The sequence below is a fragment of the Rhinoderma darwinii genome, chromosome 1 (genome assembly GCF_050947455.1).
Source record: "Rhinoderma darwinii isolate aRhiDar2 chromosome 1, aRhiDar2.hap1, whole genome shotgun sequence".
In the NCBI taxonomy this organism is placed as follows: domain Eukaryota; kingdom Metazoa; phylum Chordata; class Amphibia; order Anura; family Rhinodermatidae; genus Rhinoderma; species Rhinoderma darwinii.
Window position 1 is genome coordinate 81,242,792 of NC_134687.1, and position 27,079 is coordinate 81,269,870.

Here is a 27,079-nt window from a genome sequence, read left to right on the forward strand (position 1 = left end):
GATCACACAGAGGCCTTCTGTCACGTATCGGAGAGGGAAAAATATAAGGGACAGAGTCATGCACAGCTGTTTTGACCCCATTTCACCTAGGGGTACATGGCTGGATAGACAAATACCAGGCACTTTCAGATGCGGTGGTTGTAAAGCCTGTGATTTCATTCTAAAAGGGAATAGCTTTACCAGTGTTGTCACACAAAAACAATACAATATTCGGGACTATGTCAATTGCAAGACAGCTGGAGTAGTGTACCTTATTACATGCCCATGCCCCCTAAACTATGTGGGTAAAACAGCACGACAATTACGTCGTCGTATTAGGGAGCATGTTGGAGATATTATTCATGGTAGGGACACCCCAATATCTAAGCACGTGCATGCAAAACACCAAGGCCAGGCAGCAGTGTTAAAATTTCAAGCAATTGAACTTGTCAGACCCCCCAAAAGAGGAGGGGACTGGGATAACCTGATTTTACGGAAGGAAGCGCAGTGGATCCATAGACTGGAATGCATACAGCCACTAGGTCTAAATGAGCAGACTAACTATACATGTTTTATTTAAAATGTGTGATACCATCCCCCTATAGGTGTTTTACCTCGGGGTAGATGAGCGTTTATCTGCATTTGTGCATTACTTATTTGAGATGGCTATACTTACTAGCCAACATACAAAGAGATCGCTTTGTCAGTTTTTCTAAAGAATAGGGACTTTGGCAATTTCATCCACCTCATATGTGTTTTTTCTTTTGAGTTGTTTTGTGAGGTTGCCCACTTGCGGTGATGTACTGTGCCGCAGGATATGCCTACAATACATTATCTTTTAGCGCTTACCTCCTCGTGTTTGGCAGTTCGGGCGACACGTCCTTGGCTTCCACTGCGCCTGCGCGTTCGGCTTGATGCGGCCGATGATGACCCCTGGCTGTCAGCCGACGGCGGGGGGTCACATGGGCAGGTGTCACGAATCGAGAGGGTGTTGTGATTGGTCAATTCATGTTTTGCCGCCGTATACGATGGGTGGAGTTTAGCGTTTATAGTAACCTAGCGCCTGCTATGGAGTATGCCGTTGACATCGATACGTGCATCTTCCCGTGACGCACAGCGGAATATCCGCTGTTGAATACTAATATCGCTGGTGATGAGGCCAGAGTTACTAAGATACGGACCCCTGAGGATGAGTATCTGAAACGCGTAGGGTCGTTTAATGTTTAAGGAACGTGTGCATTGGGGACAATATATTGTGTGAAACCCAGCGTTAGGAGATCCGTAATTGTCGGACACCTATGCTACAATTAGGGCTTGTACTACTGTTGTGCTCTGGGTATATGCTGTTTCCTACAATTATCGTTTATACACAGAGATATAGGTATCATAATAACTCAGTGTTTTCTTTGTTTAATACATTTTTTAAAAATTTTCACGGTGGGGCTTATGTCACAGTGGTGTGTTACCCCTGTTTTTAAACTAGTTACTATTAAAGATATCTTTTTACTCAGTTGTCATTTCAGTGAACCTTATAATTAAAATTCTTTATATTGTGGGAGCACAATTAGATTCTATCTAACTATACAGTGAAACCATAATCCTATGATCCCTAGTGTTAAATGAATATTTCACAGGCTATACTTAAAGGAACAGTGTCATCACAAATGTTTTATTTATATGTTAAAGATGTTAGTGCCTTAATATAAACGTTTATTTTCATTTGTGTGTTTGTGTTTTACTGTTTCTTTTTTTCACACTTTTTTTTCCCTATGGGGGCTGACATTTTTTGTTCCATTTCTGTGTGTGTCGATTAACGACACACACAGACATGGAATACGGCAGCCACAGTCCCATAGGGACTGCGAACGGCTCCCGTCCCATTGACTGCCGTGTACGGCGTCTGTGTGGGAACTGCGCATGCGCCGCTCCCACACAGTCCTATTCGAAATTGGCGCCGTCCGGCGCCATTTTCCTGTGGACCGGAAGTCGCGGCCGGACAGTAATATTACTACTTCCGGTCGCGGCTTCCGGACAAGTGCACATGGAACAGCGGCAGCAAAGGGAGCGGACGGGCCGCGGCGGCAGGAGCAGGTAAGCGATTTCAATGTATGTTAGTGTTTGTGTGTGTTTACTACTGCATGTAAACCTACTACACTGTGAGTTACCTCAAAAAATGGCGACACACAGTGTAGCAGGTTAAACCTTTCAAACCCCTCGTTTATCCCGGCACTAGCCAGGATAAAGGAGGGGGGGATGCTGAGCGCTCACTAGAGCGATAGCTTTTAACCCAATGTTGCAATGCTGCAATTTTGGGAACTAGCTCCAAACAGCTCCATCTAGTGACCAAAAATGGGTAGTATTATAAATTTTGAAAAATTTGAAAAAATTTATAATATTTCCTGACTCGCGAAAAAAATAAAAAAAATTTGAACAATGTTTAATCACCCACACACTAAATGTTTAAATTTTAAAAAAAAAACATGTTTTTGGGGCGACACCATGCCTTTAAAGAGGCTCTGTCACCAGATTTTGCAACCCCTATCTGCTATTGCAGCAGATAGGCGCTGCAATGTAGATTACAGTAACGTTTTTATTTTTAAAAAACGAGCATTTTTGGCCAAGTTATGACCATTTTTGTAGTTATGCAAATGAGGCTTGCAAAAGTCCAAGTGGGTGTGTTTAAAAGTAAAAGTCCAAGTGGGTGTGTATTATGTGCGTACATCGGGGCGTTTTTAATACTTTCACTAGCTGGGCGCTGTGAAGAGAAGTATCATCCTCTTCTCTTCAGAACGCCCAGCTTCTGACAGTTCAGATCTGTGACGTCACTCACAGGTCCTGCATCGTGACGGCCACATCGGCACCAGAGGCTACAGTTGATTCTGCAGCAGCATCAGCGTTTGCAGGTAAGATTGACTGGAGTCATATTACACAGCTCAGTGTTTGTCCTTTTATCTGTCATGTCCGTCCCGTCCCCCCCCCCCCCCCCCCCAATTTTCCTGCTACAATATCATGGCATAAATCAAACAAAATCTCCCACACACCTTTTGTTAAGCCATGCCCCTTTTTTTTCAATTTACCACCCAAATTGCAACTTTTTAGAATTAAGAAAAGTGGCATGGAAAGTTTATCCCCCCCCCCCCCTCTGTGTGTTTTGATATTAAACTAATCCTGTTATAAAGATTTCTAATATGATTTAACTTATGGTTTTATAACAAAAAAATCTAATAATATTCATAGGCTTCCAAACAGATACATTATGTAAAAAAAAAAAAACCTGCTGCTTGGTATAAGTTGTCATTTGTATCCGAGAACATAACCATGTAGCTAGCTATTGTACAGAAAAAAATTAAGGTTTTGCTGATTTCAACGTAATTTTAATGGAGCAGATTTCTAACCAGATAATGAAAGTTTTTGACGTCCAAGAAATCTCTAACATGCTAATCATACCTAGCAGACAACCGCAGAAAGATACAATACATCCTCCTTATAATTTAAGCTAGCAGTTGTGGTATTTAGTGCCCAGTGGTCATGCAAGTGCTGCTTGGTTGCCAGGGCCGGCAAAGGCTTTAGCTACAGCCTAGTAGAGCAGAGTAGGTCATCTAAGAAATGGCGGCCTTCAATTAAGTGAAATATTGGGATATCTAAAGCGTCATGGGATTGGCCAAAAGCTGAATTTACGTTTTTTACTCAGAGTTTCAATATACGGGGACGTCCACACACAGCCACAAAAACTGAGGACTCTCCATCTGAATTTCCATTAAGAATCCGCACTGCAGGTTAATTTCAGCACCTGTTTTCTGTGGGTCAAATCCAGATGGAGATTCTGGAGTTTTTACGCTACCCTAATGGTAAAAATAACTTGTCCTTATTTGGTAATCGGGTACTATACTTATCTGATTTCCCAGAAAAAAAACTATTTACCATATAGGAAGAATTATACAGTATCTAGGGAATATATCAACCTTTCTACACCAGTTTTCTGGCATAGAAAAGTCGCAAAAGTGCCCTAAATTTGCAATTTGCAGAGGCCCAACAAATTTATTATATTTTACACCATAAAGATGGTATAAATTGCAGTGAAAACCTACCCCAGCTCCTAGCTGGTGTAGATTTAGCTCTGTGGGGCATAGCAAGGTAAAGCACAATGCTAGGCCCCGTACCTTACCCCTTGTCCCCAATCAGACTTTAAAATTATGCTCACCTTACCGCTTCTCTTCTCTGCTCCGGGTCCCCCTGGCTCCCTCAGTGTGCAAGCAGCATCAGGGCCTTATATGCAAGGCAGCAGTAATGACTGTGCTGCATCGAATATTACACCCTGATGCTGCTCAGTATCCGGACATTTTATGAGCTGCCGCACGCTGAGGAAGCCTGAGGGGACACGGAATGGTGAAGACCAGCGGTAAGGTGACTATGCTTAGTTTTTTATGTCAGGTGGGGAGTGGAGATGGATAGTGCAAGGCCACAGTCATTGCACCACACAACTAAAAAAAATACTAAGAGCAATGTAATTTATTGTATACATAAATATGCAAATAGTTGCAGGCGGGAAAGAAATCCACCTGAACCAACAAATATAATAGAATGCAGAATAAACTTAGTAATACGTCATTTAAAGTTTATTATATACCGTAGACAAGACCTCTAAAAATGGCAACATTACTAATTACTGAATAATAAAAATGACTTAATAAAAAAAATAATAACTAGAGTTAAAGTGACACTACGAGCAAAAACTGAAAAACAGCTTTTTTCCGAGTAAAAGACCATAGTCTCATCTATGTGTTTCCCATCAATAAAGGGATCCACAGGTGTCTTCTGGCAGGAGGTCCTTGGCAACAGTTGTCATGATGCACCCATGAGCCTGTATGGGGATTCATTCACTGTAACTGTATCAATTTAACGAAAATGATCTCCGACAAACCAGCATAATTGGTGTAATGCTAATTGCAGGTATGGTTATCATTTACATAAAGACTATAAAAATTATTTGGATCATGTGTGATTCGATCATGTAACATCAAATTTGCCTCAAAGGAGACCTAACAAAAGAAAGTTTTATTAATATTATATTATTATTTATAATTATTTATTTATAACTATTTATTTATATATATTCCAAACCTTTTTCTATAGTGGTATTTACTTTTTTGTGTACATTTAGGATCACTTTATCGTTGCATATTTTTTTTCTTCTTTTTTTTTTCCAATTTAGGTTCACATTATAGATCTTAGTTTTATATGATGAAAAAAAACTGTCAACGTACATTCACAAGCTAATTGATACATTTCATTTTCTTGAAATTTGTATCCCTACAAAATTAACTCTAAATAAATGTTTCAAAAAAGATTCTTTATTCTAGAACTCTGACTAATTAGTGTTCAGTAGCCGAAATCAGTTTGCTTCCTGCTGCTCCGCTCTATGTGATGTTTCACATTTAACATGTTACCCTGTTGCTTTTTGTCTTGTAAACAAGCTAGAGTGATTGACTTGAATAGTTTTTAAGAATTGGGTTGAAATGAAATTACGGGAAATTCACTGAGAATCTTTGGAGTATTCACTCCATCTGCTGAAGTATCTTGAAAGTTTTGTAAGCATAGTAAAAGTGGAAATTAGAAATTGACTTGTAGTGTCAATCCGGCTGCTCTGCAGGTCTCTAATCAAGGCTGCTTGAACAATGTCGTAAAATAAAATACAAACAGAATTGACTAAGAAATGTCACATTATTGCCAATCTTAAAAAAAAAATCCTTAGAATATCTTTAGTCGTTATCTGTAAACTTAAATAGTATAACACTGTATTCTCATTTGTGAAATGTTTTTTTAAAGGGAAATTCCACCTGAATTAATGTTTTTGGTTTTTTTTAATATTGAAAGAGGACATTTATGAGTTAATAATCTTGGACTATTTGGGCAGGAAAAGGAAAATGACAAACAATCTAGGTGCCACAAAATGATGCCCCGAGTTGTCTCTTTTTTTTTAGCCTCCATATGTTATATGCTGTTCTGTTAACCCTTTAATGACCAGCCTATTTTAGACCTTAATGACAAGCAATTTTTTTTGTTTTTCCATCATCTCATTTAAAGAGCTCTAACTTTTTCATTTTTCTGTCGACATGTATGAGGGCATTTTTTTTGGTGGGATTAGTTGTATTATTTAATGGCACAATTTTTTGGTTGATATAATTTTTGGGTTAACTTTCTATTAACTTTTTTTTGGGGGGGAATAGAAAAAAAACGTCAATTCCGCCATTGTTTTATGCGTTTTAAATTTACAGTGTTTACCGTGTAAAATAATATGTTACATTTATTCTATGCGTCGGTACGATTACGATGATACCAAATATGTATATTTTTTTTTATGTTTTACGACTTTTGAACTGAAATTATTTGTTTTTGCATCGTCTCTTTCCAAGAGCCATTATATTTTTTTATTTTTCCGTCAATTTAGTTATATGTGGGCTTGTTTTTTGGGGGACAAGACATACTTTTCATTGGTACTTTTTTGGGGTACACGGGACTTATTGATTAACCTTTATTATCTCTTTTTTGCGGGGCAATGGAAAAAAATAGCAATTCTGCAATGGTTTTTTGCAGGTTTTTTTTCAGTCTTCACCTTGCGGTTTAAATTACATGTTAGCTTTATTTTTTGGGTCATTACGGTTGCGGCGATACCATATATGTGTACTTTTATTTATTTTTTGCACTTTCACTAAATAAAACAATTTTTTAATGAGAAAAACGGTTTTATTTTATTTTTAAATGTAATCTTTATTAATTGTTTTTAACATTTATTACTTATTTTTTTAGTCCCCCCTTGGGGACTTCCCTATGCAATCTTTTGATCGCTGCTATAATGCTTTGGTATATTCAATAAAACTCAGTGTAAAACTGACAGGCAATAATGTCAGGCAATCTATTTGGACGTGCCTCATATATCCAGGCTGTCCGGGGGGCCTTTGTTAGGCGCCCGGCTGCCATGACACCACAGCGGAGGTCCGCAATTGCATTTGCGGGCCGCCGATGAGTGACAGGGAGCTCCCTCCCTCTGTAAACGGCTTAAATGATGGGGTCGCTACTGACCGCAGCATTTAAATGGTTAAATGGCCATGATCAATGTAAACTTTGATCGCTACCGTTGGAGCAGGAGCCCGGCTGTTATCAGACAGCCGAGCACCCGCTCCGGCCTGCACGGGATACCCGTGCGGGACTTAGACTAGGCTGCCGTGAAAAGGAGTTAATTCCACATTATTGGACGTATACTCATATTTGTTCAAAAATGAAGGAAGAACATAACAATATAGTAATTAATTTGTGGGTTGCATTTATTTTATTTCAAATTAAACATTTAATTTTGGTTTACATTTTTTTTTACATTTATTGTTGTCGTTTTTGTTTCATGTATGTGTATATACACTGTTCAGCCATAACACTAAAATCACTGATAAATGAAGTGGATAACAATGGCACCTTTTAAGGGGTGGGATATATTAGGCAGCTGTAATGTCCGTGGCTGCGGGCTGTCCGCTCCAACTTCCCCCTGACAGCCGCAGCCACGAGTCGGCAAGCACTGGCGCCAGCCTCCTCCGGAGACGCCAATGCTCGCGTCCACTCACCTCAACCGGATCCCGTAGGGTGCGCGCGCACGCTTGTGCCCGCTTTTAAAGGGGCAGCGCGCACACCGGACCTCTTGGATGAACCTTGACCCGTGAGTACCCTGGACTATAAGAGGGGTCCAGCCCCCTAGTACTATGCCGGAGCGTTGTTGTGTTCCCTAGTTTGTCTTTGTGATGGCCTTCTAGTGTGTTTCCTGTTCCAGTCCTTGTCCGTGTACCTATACCTGTTTCCAGTTCCTGTGCCAAGCAATCCATACATTCCTGGTCTAGCACTGAGCTGTACCAAAGTCGTGCCGTGCTGCATCCACGTCTGACCTGCTTCACCTCGCCTGACGTCCGCCTGCTACCTAGTCCCAGCCGAGCCTGCCCTGCTGCTGTCTGAGCTGTCACAGGTACCTATAGAACTATAGACTCTCACCTGCTCCCTGTTGGCCAGCTGCCTTACCGCCAAGGCGGTACGGCCCATTGGGTCCACAGACCCTTAATGACAGCAGCAATGCAGTATATAGTGGTAATTACCTACCAAAAGTGGTCCAAGAAAGGACAACCGGTTAACCGGCAACAGGGTTATGTGTGCCAAAGGCTCTTTGATGCATGTGGGCAGTGAAAGCTAACTCATCTCGTGCAAACCCTCAGAAGAGCTACTTTAGCTCAAATTAATGAGAAGTCAATGCTGGCTGTGATACAAATGTGTCAGAACATACAGTGCATTGCAGCTTGCTGCATTTTTGGCTGCGTAGCCATAGACCAATCAGAGGGCCCATGCTGAAAGCGCCTACAATGGGCATGTGAGCATCAGAACTGGACCATGGAATAATAGAAAAAGGTGGCCTGGTCTGATGAATCACATTTTCTTTTACATCATGTGAACAACTGGGTGCTTGCGTGTTGCTTACCCGGGGAAGAGATGGTGTCAGGATGCACTATGGTGGGCCTGCCCTAAACTTACTGGATTTTGGTGCCGAGTATTCGGCATAATGAAACGTACAGATGCCAAATTAGCACTTCTGCGCCTTAAACCACCAGAACTTAGCCATCCCCAATTCAAATTATTCTCTTTATTCTACTACCTGACAAAATAACCATAGCTCACTCCTGAAAAAAACACACAGTCCAATTCCGAGAAGTTATACTACACTTGGACAACCTGTATCAACAAAAAAAAACTTACCAGCATACTACTTGTCAAAAATACTAATTTTGAGAAGCTGTGGCGTCCATAGATTCGCTACGCCTATCCTCCTCTCCATAATTTGTTGATTTACATAACTGTTATTACCTCTGAGTCTCCTGCTTGTCCCATATACTATCTCTCCTACTCTCCACTCTTCCTTTTTTTTTTAGTTTATTCTTTTTTCTTTAATGTTATTTCTATTACCTTTTCATTGGTTTTTCACCACCCACGCTATGCCCTAAAAGTGTATTTCCGTTATTACTGTTGCTTTCATATAACTAAAGTTTGTACCTTGTGAAATAGTTGCTTTTTATTTTTGCTGCATCTTTAAGAATTTAGGCAAATCTTTCAGATTGTTATAGTTTTTTACATTGCGAACTTTAATAAAAACTGTTGAAGAAAAGACAAAACAACCATATTAAGAGATGGTCCCATTGATTAATATTAAAAAAACAAAAAGACACTAATAAAAATTCAAGTGAACCCTGGAAGAAAACAGTGGTAAAGAATAATCAATGCAAAAATGTTGATCATTGTCTTGGAAAAGGGATGTGACAGCATAGAGGGGGGCTTGTTTATGTCAAATGTGCAACATCGTTATCGATGTCTAACAGTAATTTATTATACAAAAGTGGAGTAAATGTACAACTGGTCAGAGGTGTCATAGAGCTTGTGTATGAGACCACTGATATCATGAGTTGTTCATCACTTGAATTAACAGATTTTTCATAAGTCGAAAACCTTTACTCCTAAATGTGCTACTGTCATTGGTGTTTGCTCTGAATTTTTTAAAAGGTGCATGTGTTACGCCGCTTGTGGTGCCCAAGACCGCAATTGCAGACAAACTCTATCACATTGGTGAAGCACACATCAATACTGACAGAAAACAAAAGGCACAAGTACTCACCAGTGGAACTGAATACTGATAGTAAAATATGGGGACGATGCATAAATGGAGTGGATTACAGAAGAAATGGCAATTAACAGATGAATAGACAATGGACAAGAATTAACAGCACTCGCTGACACTATCGGAATAATATGTCACAGCAGGGTAGGACAACAGCTTGGCAGCAGACGAAATGAGCAGGAAAGGTAAACAAACCAGTGGATCTAGTGATCACAGGATGCACATAAAACCACTATACAAAAACTAGATCTCTCAGAGGACCAACAGGTCTCACAGTACAAACAAACACATAGACAAGAACAGAGTCACCAACTAGAATCTGCAAAGACTTTAGCACATGCCAGAAACCGTTTAACCAGCACCTGAGTCATACAGGCCTGATGTATATATAAGCCCAAGAAAAGTACACCGACCTAATTAACCAGGTAACGCTAAATGATGACCAAATCCAGTCTCAGACCAAATGCATTGCCTAGCAACGCCCAAACACAGAGATAACATAAATCATTGATTAGCAGCAGTTCTATTTCTAATCGTAACAGCATGCCTCTTATAAATTAGGCACATTTTGACCTCTCAGAATGGCAAAAAAATATTTTTATGCCTGCTATCAGCAGGTGTAGATTTCAGCTGTAAATTGGGGCCATTTTAATTCACTTAATAAATTTGGCTTGAACTATTTCTCCTGAGAGACCACGCTCACTTTTCTTATCACTTCTTTTATCCAAGCCCAATTCTGATCAGAATTTGGCTTAGATGAGCATTCAAGAGTAGAAAGGAGAGGCTACAGACTGAGCCGTCAGAGCCCAGCTGATGAAATGGACACTGAATGGCACTGGGCAGCTTGCTATGTATTGGAATAGCAATAATAAATAATAACCAATTGCAGAAAAATATTTTGGAGCCTAAAATAGATAAAATGCAAAAAATTTGTCCTCTATACCCATTACCAGCTTTCCCCCTACTTTTTGCAGTCCATACCCTAGTTCAAGCACTTGTACTCTCAAAACTGGTAGTCATATTCCATAACTTTTTCTGTCTTTATGCGTGGAGTCGCCCTGCCCTATCCTAGGCCCCTATTTGAATTCTTGTCTGTGACCACGATAGTTGGGTCTGTTAGGAGACTAGACTCCGCGGTCACTGAGACAAAAAGTGTTGTTATTTGATAGACAGGAGGACATTATTTGGAGCAGAAGCGAGCATTATACGAATGACTGCAATGATGTTACATGCCGTGTTGTATCTGGTTCATAGTCAAAAGTTGTTGTGTCCATGAATTTAAGTTCTTGTGAATTCCCTGTGAATTTTTACCTTGCAAAGACACGTGACTTAAAGAGGCTCTGTCACCAGATTTTGCAACCCCTATCTGCTATTGCAGCAGATAGGCGCTGCAATGTAGATTACAGTAACGTTTTTATTTTTAAAAAACGAGCATTTTTGGCCAAGTTATGACCATTTTCGTATTTATGCAAATGAGGCTTGCAAAAGTACAACTGGGCGTGTATTATGTGCGTACATCGGGGCGTGTTTACTACTTTTACTAGCTGGGCGTTGTGTATAGAAGTATCATCCACTTCTCTTCAGAACGCCCAGCTTCTGGCAGTGCAGACACAGCCGTGTTCTCAAGAGATCACGCTGTGTCGTCACTCACAGGTCCTGCATCGTGTCAGACGAGCGAGGACACATCGGCACCAGAGGCTACAGATGATTCTGCAGCAGCATTGGCGTTTGCAGGTAAGTCGATGTAGCTACTTACCTGCAAATGCTGATGCTGCTGCAGAATCAACTGTAGCCTCTGGTGCCGACACGATGCAGGACCTGTGAGTGACGTCACAGATCTGCACTGCCAGAAGCTGGGCGTTCTGAAGAGAAGTGGATGATACTTCTCGTCAGAACGCCCAGCTAGTAAAAGAAGTAAACACGCCCCGATGTACACACATAATACACGCCCAGTTGTACTTTTACTTTTCAACACGCCCAGTTGTACTTTTGCAAGCCTCATTTGCATAAATACGTAAATGGTCATAACTTGGCCAAAAATGATCGTTTTTTAAAAATAACAACGTTACTGTAATCTACATTGCAGCGCCTATCTGCTGCAATAGCAGATAGGGGTTGCAAAATCTGGTGACAGAGCCTCTTTAAGTACAACTAGCATTGCTTGTCTTTAATTCTTCATCAGGATCTAAAGATTTTATATTGCATAGTAACAGGTACCACAATTTTGGTATTTTTTAGAACCTCTTAAGTGAAAAGGTGGAACAGATGATGGAATGGAGCTCTCGCCGATCTGTCATACGTATGAATGGAGACAAGTTCAGAAGATTTGTTAAGGCGCCACCACGTAACTATTCTGTAATCGTGATGTTCACTGCCCTTCAACCTCAGCGACAGTGTTCTGTATGCCGGTGAGTAGATGGACATTGTTCCTCTAAATATTGTCCTGTGTGGAGCTGGGTAATTGCTGAATGTTTTCATAGTTCTATTACACATAAAAACCTATAGTCAGAAATAATATCTCTGAATTATCTGGAACTGAAATGCTACATTTGTATTATGAGAGGTCTGTTCCTAATCTGCTGCCATTAGTGGGCTTGTGTCTAATATTTATTTATTTATTTTAAACATTTTATTTTGTTCAGTAAGTTTTTGTGGCACAAGCACAGAAAAGGGTAATACAAAATAACATTACACACAATACCCTAGAAATTCCCAAACCCTCCAGAAGTGAAAAAAAGGGGATGGCCTCCCCCCAATCCATTCTCCATTTCACATCACTTCCAGATACCCCAAAGCTCCTTTCACTTATGTAATTGATTCAGCTTTTTAGGTCTTATTTTCTCATACATTTTGATTTTCAGAACAATATTTCTCCATTCCTAATAAGAGGTCATCCTTGCGATAACTAATTTAGCGAACAATGAAACTCAAGACAAGACGGATTTGTGTTTGCGAAAACTTTGCCACTACCAATTCTGCGGTGCAATTCAAAAGTGCCAACTGAGCAGATTTCACGATCTCCTGATCTAGCTTAGATGCCACTTCTTTAAATTTCAAAGACCAATATGACTCAATAGTTGGGCATTCCCATACCATATGCCAAAATTCCGCCACCGGATATTGGCATCTATGGCATTTTGCCTCCTCAATCAAACCCATTTTATAAAGTGAAGCAGGAGTATAGTACAAACTATTCATAATATTGAACTGAACCATAAGATGATTTGCACAAATCAAAGTCTCCTTCCCAATCTTATACATTTTCATTGTGTCTAATAATTAACATGGTTCTTCTCCTAATGCACAGCTCTGTGCTGTGCTGACAGCCTATCATTGACATCTGATCTTAAATATGTGTGTATATATATATATATATATATATATATATATATATATATATATATATATATATATATATAAAATGTATGCTATATAGAAATTAACCGAAAAGTAAAAAATGTGGTAATAGTATATCCTAGTTTATATTTATATGGTTGCCTCACTCAAGACAACCTTTCGTGAAAATAATGCATTAGCTTAAAAAAAACATTAAATAAAACATTAGCTATTATTTCTGGTGGAAGTTGTGGCAGCCATACTTTTTCACCCATGTATTGGTCCACCAAAGCGGGAGCTGCTGATACTCTGCAGCTCTGCACTCTGGCTTATATGCAGTCCATATGCCCTAATAGGACGTGGACTGGGGTTGTCAACCCTTTTAAATAAATATTGTACCTGCATGTAGTTAATTGAGTTTAATCCGTACATCCTAACCGGTAAGTGAGCATTTTAGGGGTTACAGGTAGAATTTACTTTTTAACTCTTTTTGTTGCAAACTACCAAAGGTAATTTTAATGATTCTGAAAACCTATTGCATCCTAGAAGACCAGAAATACAGTAGATGATAAGAAGCCATATTTTGTATAGAGCCCACTGAGCCCACTAAGCCCATATTAATATTGTATCCATTAAAAAGTCACACAGTACTAGTATCTGTTACAAACCACAGCAAAGTGATACAGTTCGTGAAATTCAACAGGTTTATGAAATACATGGCTTTTCAGTGTCTTCCAGCAGCTGGCACTGAATCTATAGACGTTGGCACCATCTGATGACAAGATGCCAATGTGTTTCGAGCAGAGACAGCAGGTGATTTAGCTGGGTTGTACAACCTAGACAGTCATATTAATCTATAGATGTAAGATTCTCCTTTGTTCATCTCCATATGTTTCCTAGTCTGTTGGCAGGTTCGGTCTCAGATGATAACACCTGAGGAGAAGAGTGCCATAAAAAATCATGTGCATTGCAATATCTATGCTTTTCTAAGATCTGATGTTTCACAATGTGTACATAGACTAGTATGGTATGTTATATATTCTTTAGCTAGATCATTGCAGATGACTATAAAGTAAAAACAAACACATTAATGTTTCAATATTAGTACTTTTTGATCTACGTCTTTTTGTTGGAAGACTTGTTAAATGGAGAATATAGAAGTTTTATGTACATGACTTCATCTTTAGCATAGTGTTCAAGGAAAGGCGCCAAGCTATTGTATGTATGGGCTGAAGAGGCAATATTGCAGAAACTGTCATTTATACCAAATAATTGGTCTACAGAAGGAGTAGATACAGTAAGGCTACAGATTTGTACCCTGGGTCAAACTTGGAGAATAACTTTGCAGTGTGATATATCCAGTAAATAGCTCCCAATCAGATATGTTTCAATCCATTTTAAATATACGTATGCCATTTTATTACATAGCCTTTAAAAAAAATTTAGTTCTTTGAGCAGGCAATGCGTGCAAATATAGCATAGCTGAAAATGTCATTAAATTAATTTTTTTGTGCACTGAAATTACTTGCCGTTATAGGATAAAGGATAATTTTATATATTTACATTGTAATCCTATAGAAAATCACTGACTAAACCATGCTGTGATATCCCAATATTAGCCAAATGACAAATTCAGCCGCCACCTGTATGTTTTACCTTTCAAAAGAAGCCAGTTTCAGTAGATGCATTGGTAAGTACCAATTTCATCTGAAGATATTTCATTTTTAGGCATGCACCAGACGGGACTCGCATGACTGAAAGACTGGACTTGCATTGGATTAAAATGGTTATCTTGTGAAGACTCCTTTTAGAGCGTATGGATACCATATAGGGCGGGGGGCGGTCCCTGCTCAGGACCCTCTATGAGCTAGAATATATAGCTGCTCTGTCTCACCTGGCTTGTTTGTACATATAATGGTCAGCCATTTAATTGACAGCCACTGTTGCGGCCACTGCAGGAGAAATATCTGGTCATACACGGCTTACCCCGGTTCTAACATCTGATTGCCAGAAACAACCCCTTTAACATTGGTAAATGAAAGAGGCTCCCTAGAGATAGATAGATGGATAGATAGATAGATAGATAGATAGATAGATAGATAGATAGATAGATAGATAGATAGATAGATAGATAGATAGATAGATAGATAGATAGATAGATAGATAGATAGATAGATAGATAGATAGATAGATAGATAGATAGATAGATAGATAGATAGATAGGATAGTCTTATATCTTGGAAGTAGTTATCAATATTATTGATTACTTGCCTGTCCTATGGATATATTCTGAATCTGTGACAATTTGCTAACACGATATTAGAGCTTCTTCTTAATGCTAAACCAACGTTAAATAATAGTACATTGGGAAAATATACAAAATAATTTTCTGCACTCTAATTCTACAAAGGCTAAAGAGTAACTCAGTGAATTGTCATTGGAACAATAGAATAATCATGCATTGTTCATATGTTAATAGATGCAGGTTTACAGTCATTTAACATTTCAAGCTTATACAGTAAGTAGGTGGCTTTACTGGTAGCATTTTGTTTAGACTCTAGCTAATGATATTGATGTTACATTACTGCCCTCTACAGTTCAGTTTCATTCACTGATGGTCTTTTTTTACAAAAAATATTTTACTTTTAAAGATACAAATTTAAATCAGAACGTGTTTAGTTATTTAAAAGAAACATATGCTTCAAAGAGTTCATCTATATATATATATATATATATATATATATTATTGAAAGGGAACCTATGATCCGGTTCATGCTGCCCTGACAAAGCACAGCATGAAATAGCGACTGATGCCCCTGTCTAATACTCTTACTATTTGTGTATAGGAAGAGACCTGTCAATCAAGCTGATCCAGGCAAGGAGAAACCAAATGGGAGCTGCCCATCAGACACTTCTCCCCGAGCCCGGCACTTTTTAAAACAATGTTTTCTATGACAGGTCACAGTGCTTCACAATAAAACAGTTCACTGGTCTTTTGGTTAGGGCATCATGAACGTGCTGTGAGGACATGTCCCCTTTAAATCACATCACCCCCCTTTTTCTATTGAAGTTTCATTAATCCAGTCCACCCACCCCCCAATGGGATATTTTTTAAGGGAAATCCACAACATGAATGACCTCATGAGACAATTGTAATGGTATCAAGAATGCCGTGTAATTGGAGTTATTTGTTCTATAATTTTTTTATGATGAAGATATCTTTTAAATATAATAAGGGAAGTTTACTATTGGGGTCAGTTAGAAAGTGTCTCCCGAATTCCCAGACACACAACACCTATTTTTTCCCTCAACAACAGCTGTGTATAGTACACATGCAGAACAATTTATATAAAAGTGTTGAGATGCTCTGCATCCTGATTTTCTTGTATCTTGAGGATATTGTAAAGTTCATTCCTAGAAGCTTGTATCTTAAAGGACCCCAAAAAAAAGCAAAAATACTGTGAACAAATACAGTATTTTTTTTCTTTTAATAAGTTAATGAAATAATTAAAAAAATATATTGATACATTTCAAATAGAAACAAAGGATGTTTTTAAAAATATTGATATCCAGCACTCCAGGAGACATTGCATTTCATAAGTTCATCTTATAGTAAATTCTGACTTTATTTAAAAAAATAAAATAAAACTCTAATAATATGAGACACATATTAACTAGTTTATTAAATCTGTCTTTACAATTTAATAGTTGTGATGGAACAGTCATATATTTAGGATTAAACGTTTTCATAATCACAGGGGTCTAAGAGCAAACGTATGAGAAGTTGTTTGCAAGATCTTTGAACTAAAGAGCAAATGCTTTGTACGAAACAGAAAAAAATATTGCCTTTCTTTTTCCATAAAAAAAAAAGTGACACTCTTATTGCAGCTCATCCCTATTTAAAGTGTAGCTAAACGTTCTACAAACTTCTGACATGTCATAGTGACATGTCAGAAGTTTGGATTGGTGGGGGTCCGAGCACGGAGACCCCCACCAATCGCTAGAACGAAGCAGCTGAAGTGCTCGTGTGAGCGCTCAGCTGCCTTGTGTCTGTTTGAAGCTTGTCGAACGTTTAGCTACACTTTAAGTGAATTGGGCAGACCTGCAATACTACGCAAAGCCCATGGACTATGGTGGCGCTGTTTCTGGAGAAAAAATACCTTTTTTTTTTTTATAATAATGGACAACCCTTTTACCTGTCATTGTTTTAGATATGCAGAAAAAAAGTTGGTCTCTATTGGTTGTGTTTCCCTGTCTATCAAAATAATGGCTTTGCTGGAGTGAGGTGTGAAGCACAACTCCGCATATCAGATTCATGAAACCCTGAAAGTTTGACTTGTATTTAACAACAGTCACACCTCAATATCTCCATAACATTATTCATATCATTACATTTTGTACCAGGAGCTAGGGGACTACACAAAAAGATTTTGGTGAGAATGACATTCGCTCTTGGATACTTGCCTACACTTTTTGCTATTTTAAGTTCATCGTATATAAGTAAGATATTTAATAATTCCATTTTATAAAGTATCTAGCAATTGACTTTGAAAATTCTCACAGAAATATAGTTGTAGATAATTAGTGCAAATTACTGAGGATTTTTCTCATTTTTTATATTTTTTAGCAATTTTTTTCTCCTGTATCATAATTATGTTTTCTCATAAAGGCAATTTTTATTTTAAATAAATTCTCTTAACTGCATCAGATTGTACCTGCTGTAAGAACAGTACTGAATATATCGACAACTGTGTTCTTTCTGGGAGCTTCTAGTTCATGTGAAGTGTATGAAATGTTCTGCAGCAGGCAATCGAATACCTACATGTTAACGTATAATGTTAGAGTGATAAGATCACATTATCATTTCCTGATATGTATTTTACCAAATTAAAGTAGCCAGTAATAAATCTCTGTGTAGATTCACCTTTTTGTGAACTTTTAAGATTATCAGGTGAAATCTGTCGATCAGATCAGCTCTTTGAGACGACCAGATCTAGAACAGATATTCTGTGACAAATTTTTAGACCCATCATAAAGTATGCATACTGGCCATCTTTTTTAAAAGGACCAATTAAAATTTCAAGGTCAATAGCGACCGTGGCATTTAAATCGTTAGGGGGGGCGACCCCCTTTAAGAGTTCATCCCCCCCCCACGATGCAATTGCAGGGTGGCGATGGTTGCTATGGTAGCCTAGGGGCCTAATGAAGACCCCCAGGTCTGCCATCTTTGTGCTCCTTTTAAGCCCTGCCTCTGGCAGGGCTTAATAGAAGCCTGTCAGAAAGACGATCTACTTCAGTACATTAGTATTGCAGTATATAGTGCAAGCAATCCAACGATCGCTGGTACAAGTTCTCTAGGGGGACTAAGAAAGAAGAAAAAAATCAGTTAACCCGTTAGTGACCGCCCCATAGTGTTTTTACGGCGGCCACTAACGGGCTTTATTCTGATGCAATATTCTTTTTACGACGCTGCATCGGAATAAATAAACAGAGCAGGGAGCCGTTAAGTCTACTTGCTCTCTGCTACCAGAGGTAGCTGGGGGCATCCCTGCTCTAACGGGTGAGATCAATATCCGTATCAATCTCACCCGTTTAACCACTCCGATGCGACGCTCAATAGCGAGTGCCACATCTGAGTGATTTTGGAGAGAGGGAGGGAGCTCCCTCTCATCCCACCGGCACCCAGCCAGGTGTCGGTGTCTTCTATGACAGCTGCGGGCCTAATAAAGGCCCCCAGATCTGCCCCCAGTTATGCCTGCTAGGTTATGCCAGAGGCATGGCCTAGCAGATGCCTGTCTGTTTTAAATGGACAGGCACTAATACGCTGCAATAGAAAAGTATTGCAGTGTATTATAAATGCGATCGGAGGATCACATAGTGAAGTCCCCTAGTGGTACTAGTAAAACAATAAAAAAAAAAGTTTAATAAAGTAAAAAAAAAAAAAAAAAAAAAAGTGGAGAAAAAAAATGAGAAACCCAAAAAACAAAATAAAGTAAAACAAAGTTACATTTATTTGGTTTCGCCTCTTTCATAACTACTCCAACTATAAAGTTATTACATTATTTAACCCGCACGGTGAACGTCGTAAAAAATAAAATAAAAAAACAATGCAAAAATTGCTGTTTTCTTTGAATCCTGCCTTAGTCGCATCTACTCCAAAATGGTACCAATAAAAACCACAAGTCGTCCTGCAAAAAAAAGCCCTCATACAACTGCATTGGCGAAAAAATAAAAAAAGTTATGGCTCTTCAAATATGGAGACACAAAAACAAATCATTTTGAAAAAAAAAAAAAACGTACAAAATCTATATAAATTTGGTATCGTTGCAATCACAACAACCCGCTGAATAAAGTTATTGTGTTATTTATACCACGCGGTAAACGGCGTAAATTTAAGATGCAAAAAAGTGTGGCGAAATTGCTGTTTTTTTTCTATCCCCCCCCCCAGAAAAAAGTTAATCAATAAATTCTATGTACCCCAAAATGGTGCTATTAAAAATTACAACTTGTCCCGCAAAAAAAAAAGACCTTATAAATATGTCATCGCAAAAATAAAAAAGTTATAGTTCTTTGAATAAGAGAATGGAAAAACGTAAAAAAATTCTAGGTCATTAAGGGGTTAAAGGAGCACTCCCCTTTATTTTTTTTATTGCACCCTCCATTTGTACAATGGTGTTTCAATGGGGTGCTGTGTGCAAAAATACATACCGATCCCCGCATCTTGTAATTTTTGGGTCCATTGCCGCTCACATGATCTTCCCTCTGACTTGTCTGGAGTCACTGTGCTTTTGAATAAACCGGAACTCGTGCTCTCAATGCATTCCTATGGGAGCCAGAACGAGGCTTCATAGGAATGCATTGAGTCTGACTACCGGTTTTCTGAAAAGCAGCGATTCCAGACCAGGTCAGAATGAAGATCATAGTTTTTTTTCCCCACTTCCTTGTACAATAAATAATGCTATGAAAAACTACAACTCGTCCCACAATAATCAAGCCCTCATATGACTATATCGATGGAAAGTTATGGCTTTTTGAACGTGGGGAGGAAAAAATTGAATCTGAAAAATGCTTGCGGCGGGAAGGGGTTAAAGATAATGTAAAGAGGTGTTGGGTTTAGTTTGGGGCACTGTTCACATGGGTGATATAGGTGCTGGTTAGCTGTGTTCTTTAAATGAATGCATTTCTAATGTAACTACTAATGATCTCATGCATTTACTCAATTTCCATTTGTTAATATTACATTTTGTGGTGTGACAAATACAATATCAGGGCATCTGGAGAAATACATTCACAGAACTTTATATTGAAAAACAGTAGTTTGTATTATATTCTAAATCTATTATATATTATATGTAAAAAAAAAAAAAAGTGTAGCTTAAAATTCAAGAATTTATTTGATAATGTGCTATCGTTGGTATTGTAAGATGTTAGTAGTTCTAATAATATAGCTAGAAGCAGAATTCTATTCTGATATAAAGTGTTCCAGTGATGTTGCTGCTTTCTCATATTGATCTTTTGTACGCTCAGGAATGTTCTGCTATCCTGCTTTAAGATCTCATGATTTCTAAGCTAAATGCGGACTAGAGCAATGTAGGACTACAAATAATTATGACCGCACAAGAGTTATCCTCTAAACTTCTACATGTGCACCTGCCCAAGATTAAGGCACATCTGTTTTCAAAAAGTGGGACGTTTAAGATATTAAAATTACTATAATGTATACATGTAGTCCTCCAGAGCCAAAAGCTGTACTACTGTAAATATGGCTACTGGTTCTAACTATTGAATTGTGGGGGAGTCCCATATGTCAGACCTTTCTGTTAACTTGGCATGCCCTAACAGGGGTTCGTCTGGATAAGATGTATTTGTGTACTATAGGTATTTGACCACAAGTTATCTTACCAGACACATGATATAGAAAAATAATCCATTGGATTTGGTTACTGAGTCAACCTTAACAACTAACTTAGTTGTCCCTGCGGGTAATACTCTGTCGTCACATTATCAATTATTGCTGTGCTTTTCCATTTAACACCTTTTTCATGTATAATTGAAACATAAGCTTAAAGGGAACCTGTCACCAGGATTTCACCTATTAAACCAGCAATACCTGGTGGAAGTGGGTGAGAAATAATTTTTATATAACTTATAATTATCTCTAAGTAGGCTCTGTACATTTAGTATTACGTATGCTAATGAGCATAAGAGTCAAATCTTCATTTGAAAAGAGTCATATCTTCATTCCTCAAGCCTTTCCGAGTTAACCCTGCCTCCTTACTTTTGATTGACAGCTCCTTGCCCCCCCCCCCACCACCACACACGAAATTCTGTGCTTGCGCATCGATGTCCTGTCCTGGTGCGTGTGCACGGTGGGACACCTTAGCGGTGAATGCGCAGTAACTAGATTTCAGGCCCAGACAAAGCAGGAAAGGGTGCCTGACTATACCTGACAGGCACATGCGCGCTATCTCAGACGAGATTTCGGCATTCAGGGCGGGCCTGTTTTTGGCAGTGGGTGGGCATACGAAGAGGAATGAACGAGACTGATGGATTATCATAAAAGGTGCAAAATGTTTGCAGACCGTTATTTACGGTCGGAGGAGGAGTTTGGGAGAGGAAATAACGGCAATGAACTTTTGACCGCAGTTGACAGCAATGGGTAAGGAGAGTTCAATAGTTGAATTGCTGGTGACAGGTTCCCTTTAAAAAAAATACATTGTAGACTCAATGTCCATATACTGTATTTACAAAATTAAACATTCTGTGTCTTGGCACTACACGTTAATTGTTGGATAAAACATTTTTGGAAAAATATTTTAGCCTGACAAAAACTTTGGACTGTGAAGAGGCTTATGCACATAAAGAAAAAATAAAAAAGTTAAAAAGATACAAGAAAACTGTGTAAGGAGCTTAGGACTGAGAATGAGTATAAAATTGCTAAAAACTCTAGCAATGCAAAATTTGTTTACATTCCAAAATTGAGTACCAACATGATAAAGCCTTTTCATTTACGGTAGTCATGGTTTTCGCTATTGGAAAAAGTAACAGACAGTGTTTTACACTATTGACTATTTCATGAAACGGTGGTATATGTGACTGATTTGCTGCAAACAACACCTACAAACTAAAGATCAAACTAAACCCCTTGGGTTGCTGTATTGGGCAGTAACACACACGGAAACAGGGTAAACAGAAACAGCGGGTACTTTTTATTTGCACCAAACAGATCCTTTTTGTACAGATCTTGCGTCCACTGGGTAAAGCAACAAACAAAACAATATAACTGGTGGAAAAACAATCTTTAAAGTTCTCACCCTGTAGCAGCCACCACCTGAGTGTGCAAGTCTCCTTTGTTAGGTGTTTCGGTCATAGCAGTCTCCCTGGAGGAATAACAACCTCCTTCCTCCTCACTGTCTCTCTTCACACTGTCAGCTTCCCTTTTAATCAGGGCCAGCTGAGACTCAGAACCTCTAGAAACCAAAACCTGGAGTGGAGGTATGGGAATGGCCATCCCACCCAGAATCTCTACAGCCACTCCTAAATCCCGGACCCTGAAATCCAGCCTAAAAAAACTCCTGCTCACCAACTAACCTGGATTTACACCACTGAGATAAGAAATCTCAGTGGCACATACCTACCCTCTACCAGTCTTCCTACTGACTGTTTACACTATGTACAGGTGCAAAGATACAGAAATCAAAATGTTTTTAGCTGCAAATTCCAAAAAATCCCAACATCATAGAAACAAGAGATTAATGTCAGAAAAAGACCACATGATCAATCTATTAACCTAAACAGGATACCAACCCAATTGGGAAGCATCACATACATAATATACCGAAAAAAAAACTTCTGGATTTCAAAAATAGTGCACCAAGTATAAACTTCATTACAATTACACTCTGTTGTACAAACATCTGAAAGCACCCATTAAAAAAGAATGGGCAGTGTGAGCATAAGGCAAGGCAAATAATATAGGCCACTACATATAATCATATAATTGAAATAACTACTAGTACTTGCTGAATAATAATATATAACAATCCACAATATATTCTTACAAAACCAAATACCATAGCATAAAATGAAACATAATATAGACTGCCTACAAGGGAAAAAGTACCCACCAGGGTCAAACAATTACCCACCAAATGCTATGATATGTTCAATCTAGTCTACCCTTATATCATTTACAGCTGCCTGCATGCCTCTATATTACAAGCTGTAAGCTCAATATCTGCTATTGAGACATAGCTCTGCACTGCTGCCCAGCGAGAGGAGGGGAAAAGGGAAGTTAATCATGTGTTCAGTGTACAGATCATCACAGAAGCAGGATAAACACCAGGATGCTGGTCTTGTGACTGCATGTGATAAAACAATGGATTACTGTCTCGATGCCCATGTAATTGACTATAACTGGGCGAGCAGGGGGCGGTGTAAACCACCTTGTCACCAAGGGATTTTACTTGGGCTTATTCTGGGGAGCGGAGTTTAGGAGAACCCCTGGTCTTTACCCTTTAACCCCTGTACAGGGATGTGGTCGCTACTCCAGAGTAGTTTCCCTTGGCGACTGTCACGATCTAGGGGTATGTGGACCCACTAGGCCGTTCCGCTGTAGCGGAGTGGCAGCTAGCCAAACAACAGTCTATATATAGTCTATGCAAAGTCTTTAGCACAAGAGTACCTATAAGAGTCCAGACAGACACGAAGTGTAGCAGAGGCTTTGGCACGGATGGAGCCTGACGTAGCAGATAACACCAGACATGGCACAAGATACCAGACGTGGCAGAGGACATCAGATGTGGCAGGTGACACCAGACATGGTAGGTGATACCAGACGTGGCAGATAACACTCTCAACTCCAACTAAAGGCTTAGGCTCAGGAAACAAACACAGCAACAGGAAGCAGGATATGGGAACACTGGGAGCAGGAAACAACTAAGGGACCGTTTGCAGTACGAACATGGGTAGTCAACAACGCTCAGGAAAGGAGTGGAAGGGCGGAGCCCTTTTTATAATCCAGAGTTATCTGGGGATTGGTTAGGGAACTTCTACTATGCACGAGCTGGCGTCTCCGAGGAGGGAGATGCTGGCAGGTAGCCAGGAGTCTGCAGTCGCGGCCGTCCGAAGGAGAGGAACGGCGGCGGCCCGCGACAACAGCCGTTACAGTACCCCCCCTTATGCCCCCTTTTCTTGGGTGCAGAGCATAAGAGGAATTTTTTAATGAGGGTAGGAGCATTAAGATTCTTCTCGGGCTCCCAAGACCTCTCCTCAGGACCGAACCCTTTCCTGACTTGGTTTGCAGCCAGATATGAATGAAAGTCCCAAATGAAGAATTAGCTGCCGGTACTTGAGTCATGGCTGGCACAGGAAGAGGAACTTGTGGATGTTAGCTGTACAGAATGTAGAAAGAAGAAGAGGCAGTAGACTCACTGGTATGATTGTTGTAAGAGAATTCCGCCCAAGGCAGAAGTTGTACCAAATTGTCATGTTGGGCAGAACGAAATGACGAAAGTAATTTTCTTAAATTTGATTGGTCCTCTCCACTTGACCATTGGAATGTGGGTGATAGGCAAAAGAGAAGTCCAGCTTCACATCTAGCAGGTTGCACAGGGCTCTCCAGAATTTGGACGTACACTGTACACCCCGATCCGAGACAAAATGCAGAGGTAGTCTGTGCCAATGGAAGATGTGCAGAATGCATAGATTTGCCAGGCGAGAAGCAGATGGAAGGCCAGTAAAAGGAATAAAATGTGCCATTTTAGAGAAACAGTCCACCACTGCCCAGATTGTAGTACATCCAGCTGAAGGTTGGAAGGTCTGTAATAAAGTCCATAGAGATATGTTGCCAAGGGGCATCAGGGACAGGCAGGGGTAGGAGCAGACCAGCAGGTTTGGAAAGGGTAGGCTTGTTCGAAGCACAGTTCGTACATGAGGAAACAACATCTGTGGGCAGCGTGGGTCACCAGTAATGACGAACTATCAAGTCCTGGGTATTATGGACACCAGAGTGCCCAGCCAGTTTGGAGCTGTGTCCCCAGCGGAGAATTCTCTTCCTGTCCGCAAGACGAACAAAAGTCTTTCCGGGAGGAATGCCTCTAATTTGCAGAGGGTTAGCGGCAATAATCCTAGAAAGATCTATGATATATTGAGCAATCTCCTCAGAGTCATTAGTTTCAAATGATCGAAACAGGGCATCAGCCTTTACATTCTTGTTTGCAGGATGGAAGTGAAGCAAGAATTGGAATCGGGCAAAGAACAGCAACCATCTGGCTTGGCTAGGATTTAGTCATTGTGCAGATACGTGAGGTTCTTGTGATCCATATGAATAAATTATAATAGGGTGAAGTTGTCTCCACTCCTCTAAGGCCAATTTGATGGCCAGCAACTCTCGATCCCCGATGGAATAGTTGCGCTCTGCAGGAGAGAATAATTTTGAAAAGAAGCCACAAGCCAACGTCTTGCCTTTGGAGTACCATTGACACAGCAGTGCTTCAGGACCAACGGAAGACGCATCCACCTCCAGATACAACTGCTGAGATGCGTCAGGATGGTGATGAACTGAGGCTGAGGTGAAAGCGCTCTTGAGGTTGGTAAATGCTGGCGCTGCCTCCGGAGGCCAAACTTTGGCGTTCACCCCCTTCTTGGTGAGAGCAGAGATTGGAGCAGTCAGAGAGGAGAATTCTGGGATAAATTGCCGGTAGAAGTTTGTGAATCCCAATTATCGTTTTATAGACCGAAGACCCTGTGGATGTGGCCACTCCAAGACGGACTTCACCTTCTCTAGATCCATCTGGAGTCCACAATCAGAGACAAAGTGGCCCAGGAAGGGCAGAGAGTTCCTCTCAACACACATTCGGGTTTAGCATATAGGTGATTCCCCTTTAACTGCAACAGGACTTGGCAAACATGCTTCCGATGCGTCATCAAATTGGGTGAGTAGATCAGGATATCATCAAAATAGACCACCACACAGACATACAGCAGATCCCGGAAGATGTAATGTACGAACTCCTGGAATACAGCTGGAGCATTATACAGTCCAAAGGGCATCACAAGATATTCGTAGTGACCATCTCGGGTGTGGAATGTGGTTTTCCACTCATCACCTTTGCAGATACGGATCAAGTTATAAGCACCGTGTAGATCCAGCTTTGTAAACATCTTGGCCCCATAAATTCTGTCGAAGAGCTCTTAGATGAGTGGCAAGGGGTACTTGTTTTTTACCGTGATTTGGTTAAAACCTTGGTAGTCTATACATTCACAAAGAAAAATCTGGCTCCAGCCAGAGAAGACGACTTCCGGATGAACCCTCTCTCAAGTTTTCTCCTTAACGTAAGCAGGCATGGCCAGGGTCCCCCCCAGGGAGTGTGGATAGACTCGTCCACGAGGGGGTGAAATGTCAGGGAGCAGTTCAACAGGCAAGACGAGAAAGGCAATCTGTTCCGAGTGGAGAACTCCGAATTGTAGTTTCAGCGACTCAGTGACGGACACAATAGGACCGTGCATTGGTAGTCCATTCACAGATGCAACAGCCAGGGGTCTCTCCGGAGGGACTGTGAGTAGATGCAGGCGATACACTAGATCCTGCTGGATAAAATTAGCAGCTGCTCCGGAATACAGATAGGCAGAGGCGGTGTGTGTGATCTTTCCCCAGAGACAATGGTTACAGGAATAGATAACTTGGGAGAGGGTTTGGCATTTAGCGTCGTTCCACCTAGGGTTGTCTCTCCAACCAACCCTAGGTGCTGGAGCTTCCCGGCTTTTGTGGACATTGACGCACAAAATGGCCTTTGAGGCCACAATACAGACACAAACCTGAAGAGCGTCTGCGCTGTTTCTCCTGCTCGGACAATTTTATTATGTCCACCTGCATTGGCTCCTCAGGTGGAACAACAGGGGAAGGCAGTAAGGGTCTCTGGAACGAGCGTGCCAGTCTGTAGAAACGTCCCTCCCTCCGAACATCCTGAGCAGTTTCCTGGATCCATATGTTGACCCGGGTCGTCAACAAGATAAGAGCATCCAGGGTGGAAAGAAGATGGTGAGCGGCTAGCTCGTCTTTGATGT

The 27,079-nt window shown here is 40.1% G+C and overlaps 1 protein-coding gene across 3 annotated transcripts in view; it reads left to right on the forward strand.

The window, feature by feature from the left end:
- Positions 1-27,079, forward strand: part of TUSC3 (tumor suppressor candidate 3) — a 716,299-nt gene that overhangs the window by 533,856 nt on the left and 155,364 nt on the right. For all 3 annotated transcript variants that reach the window (XM_075860043.1, XM_075860050.1, XM_075860035.1), the window contains one exon: positions 11,915-12,084. In XM_075860043.1, coding sequence (XP_075716158.1) covers positions 11,915-12,084 — 170 coding nt within the window. The remainder of the gene's footprint in view (positions 1-11,914; positions 12,085-27,079) is intronic.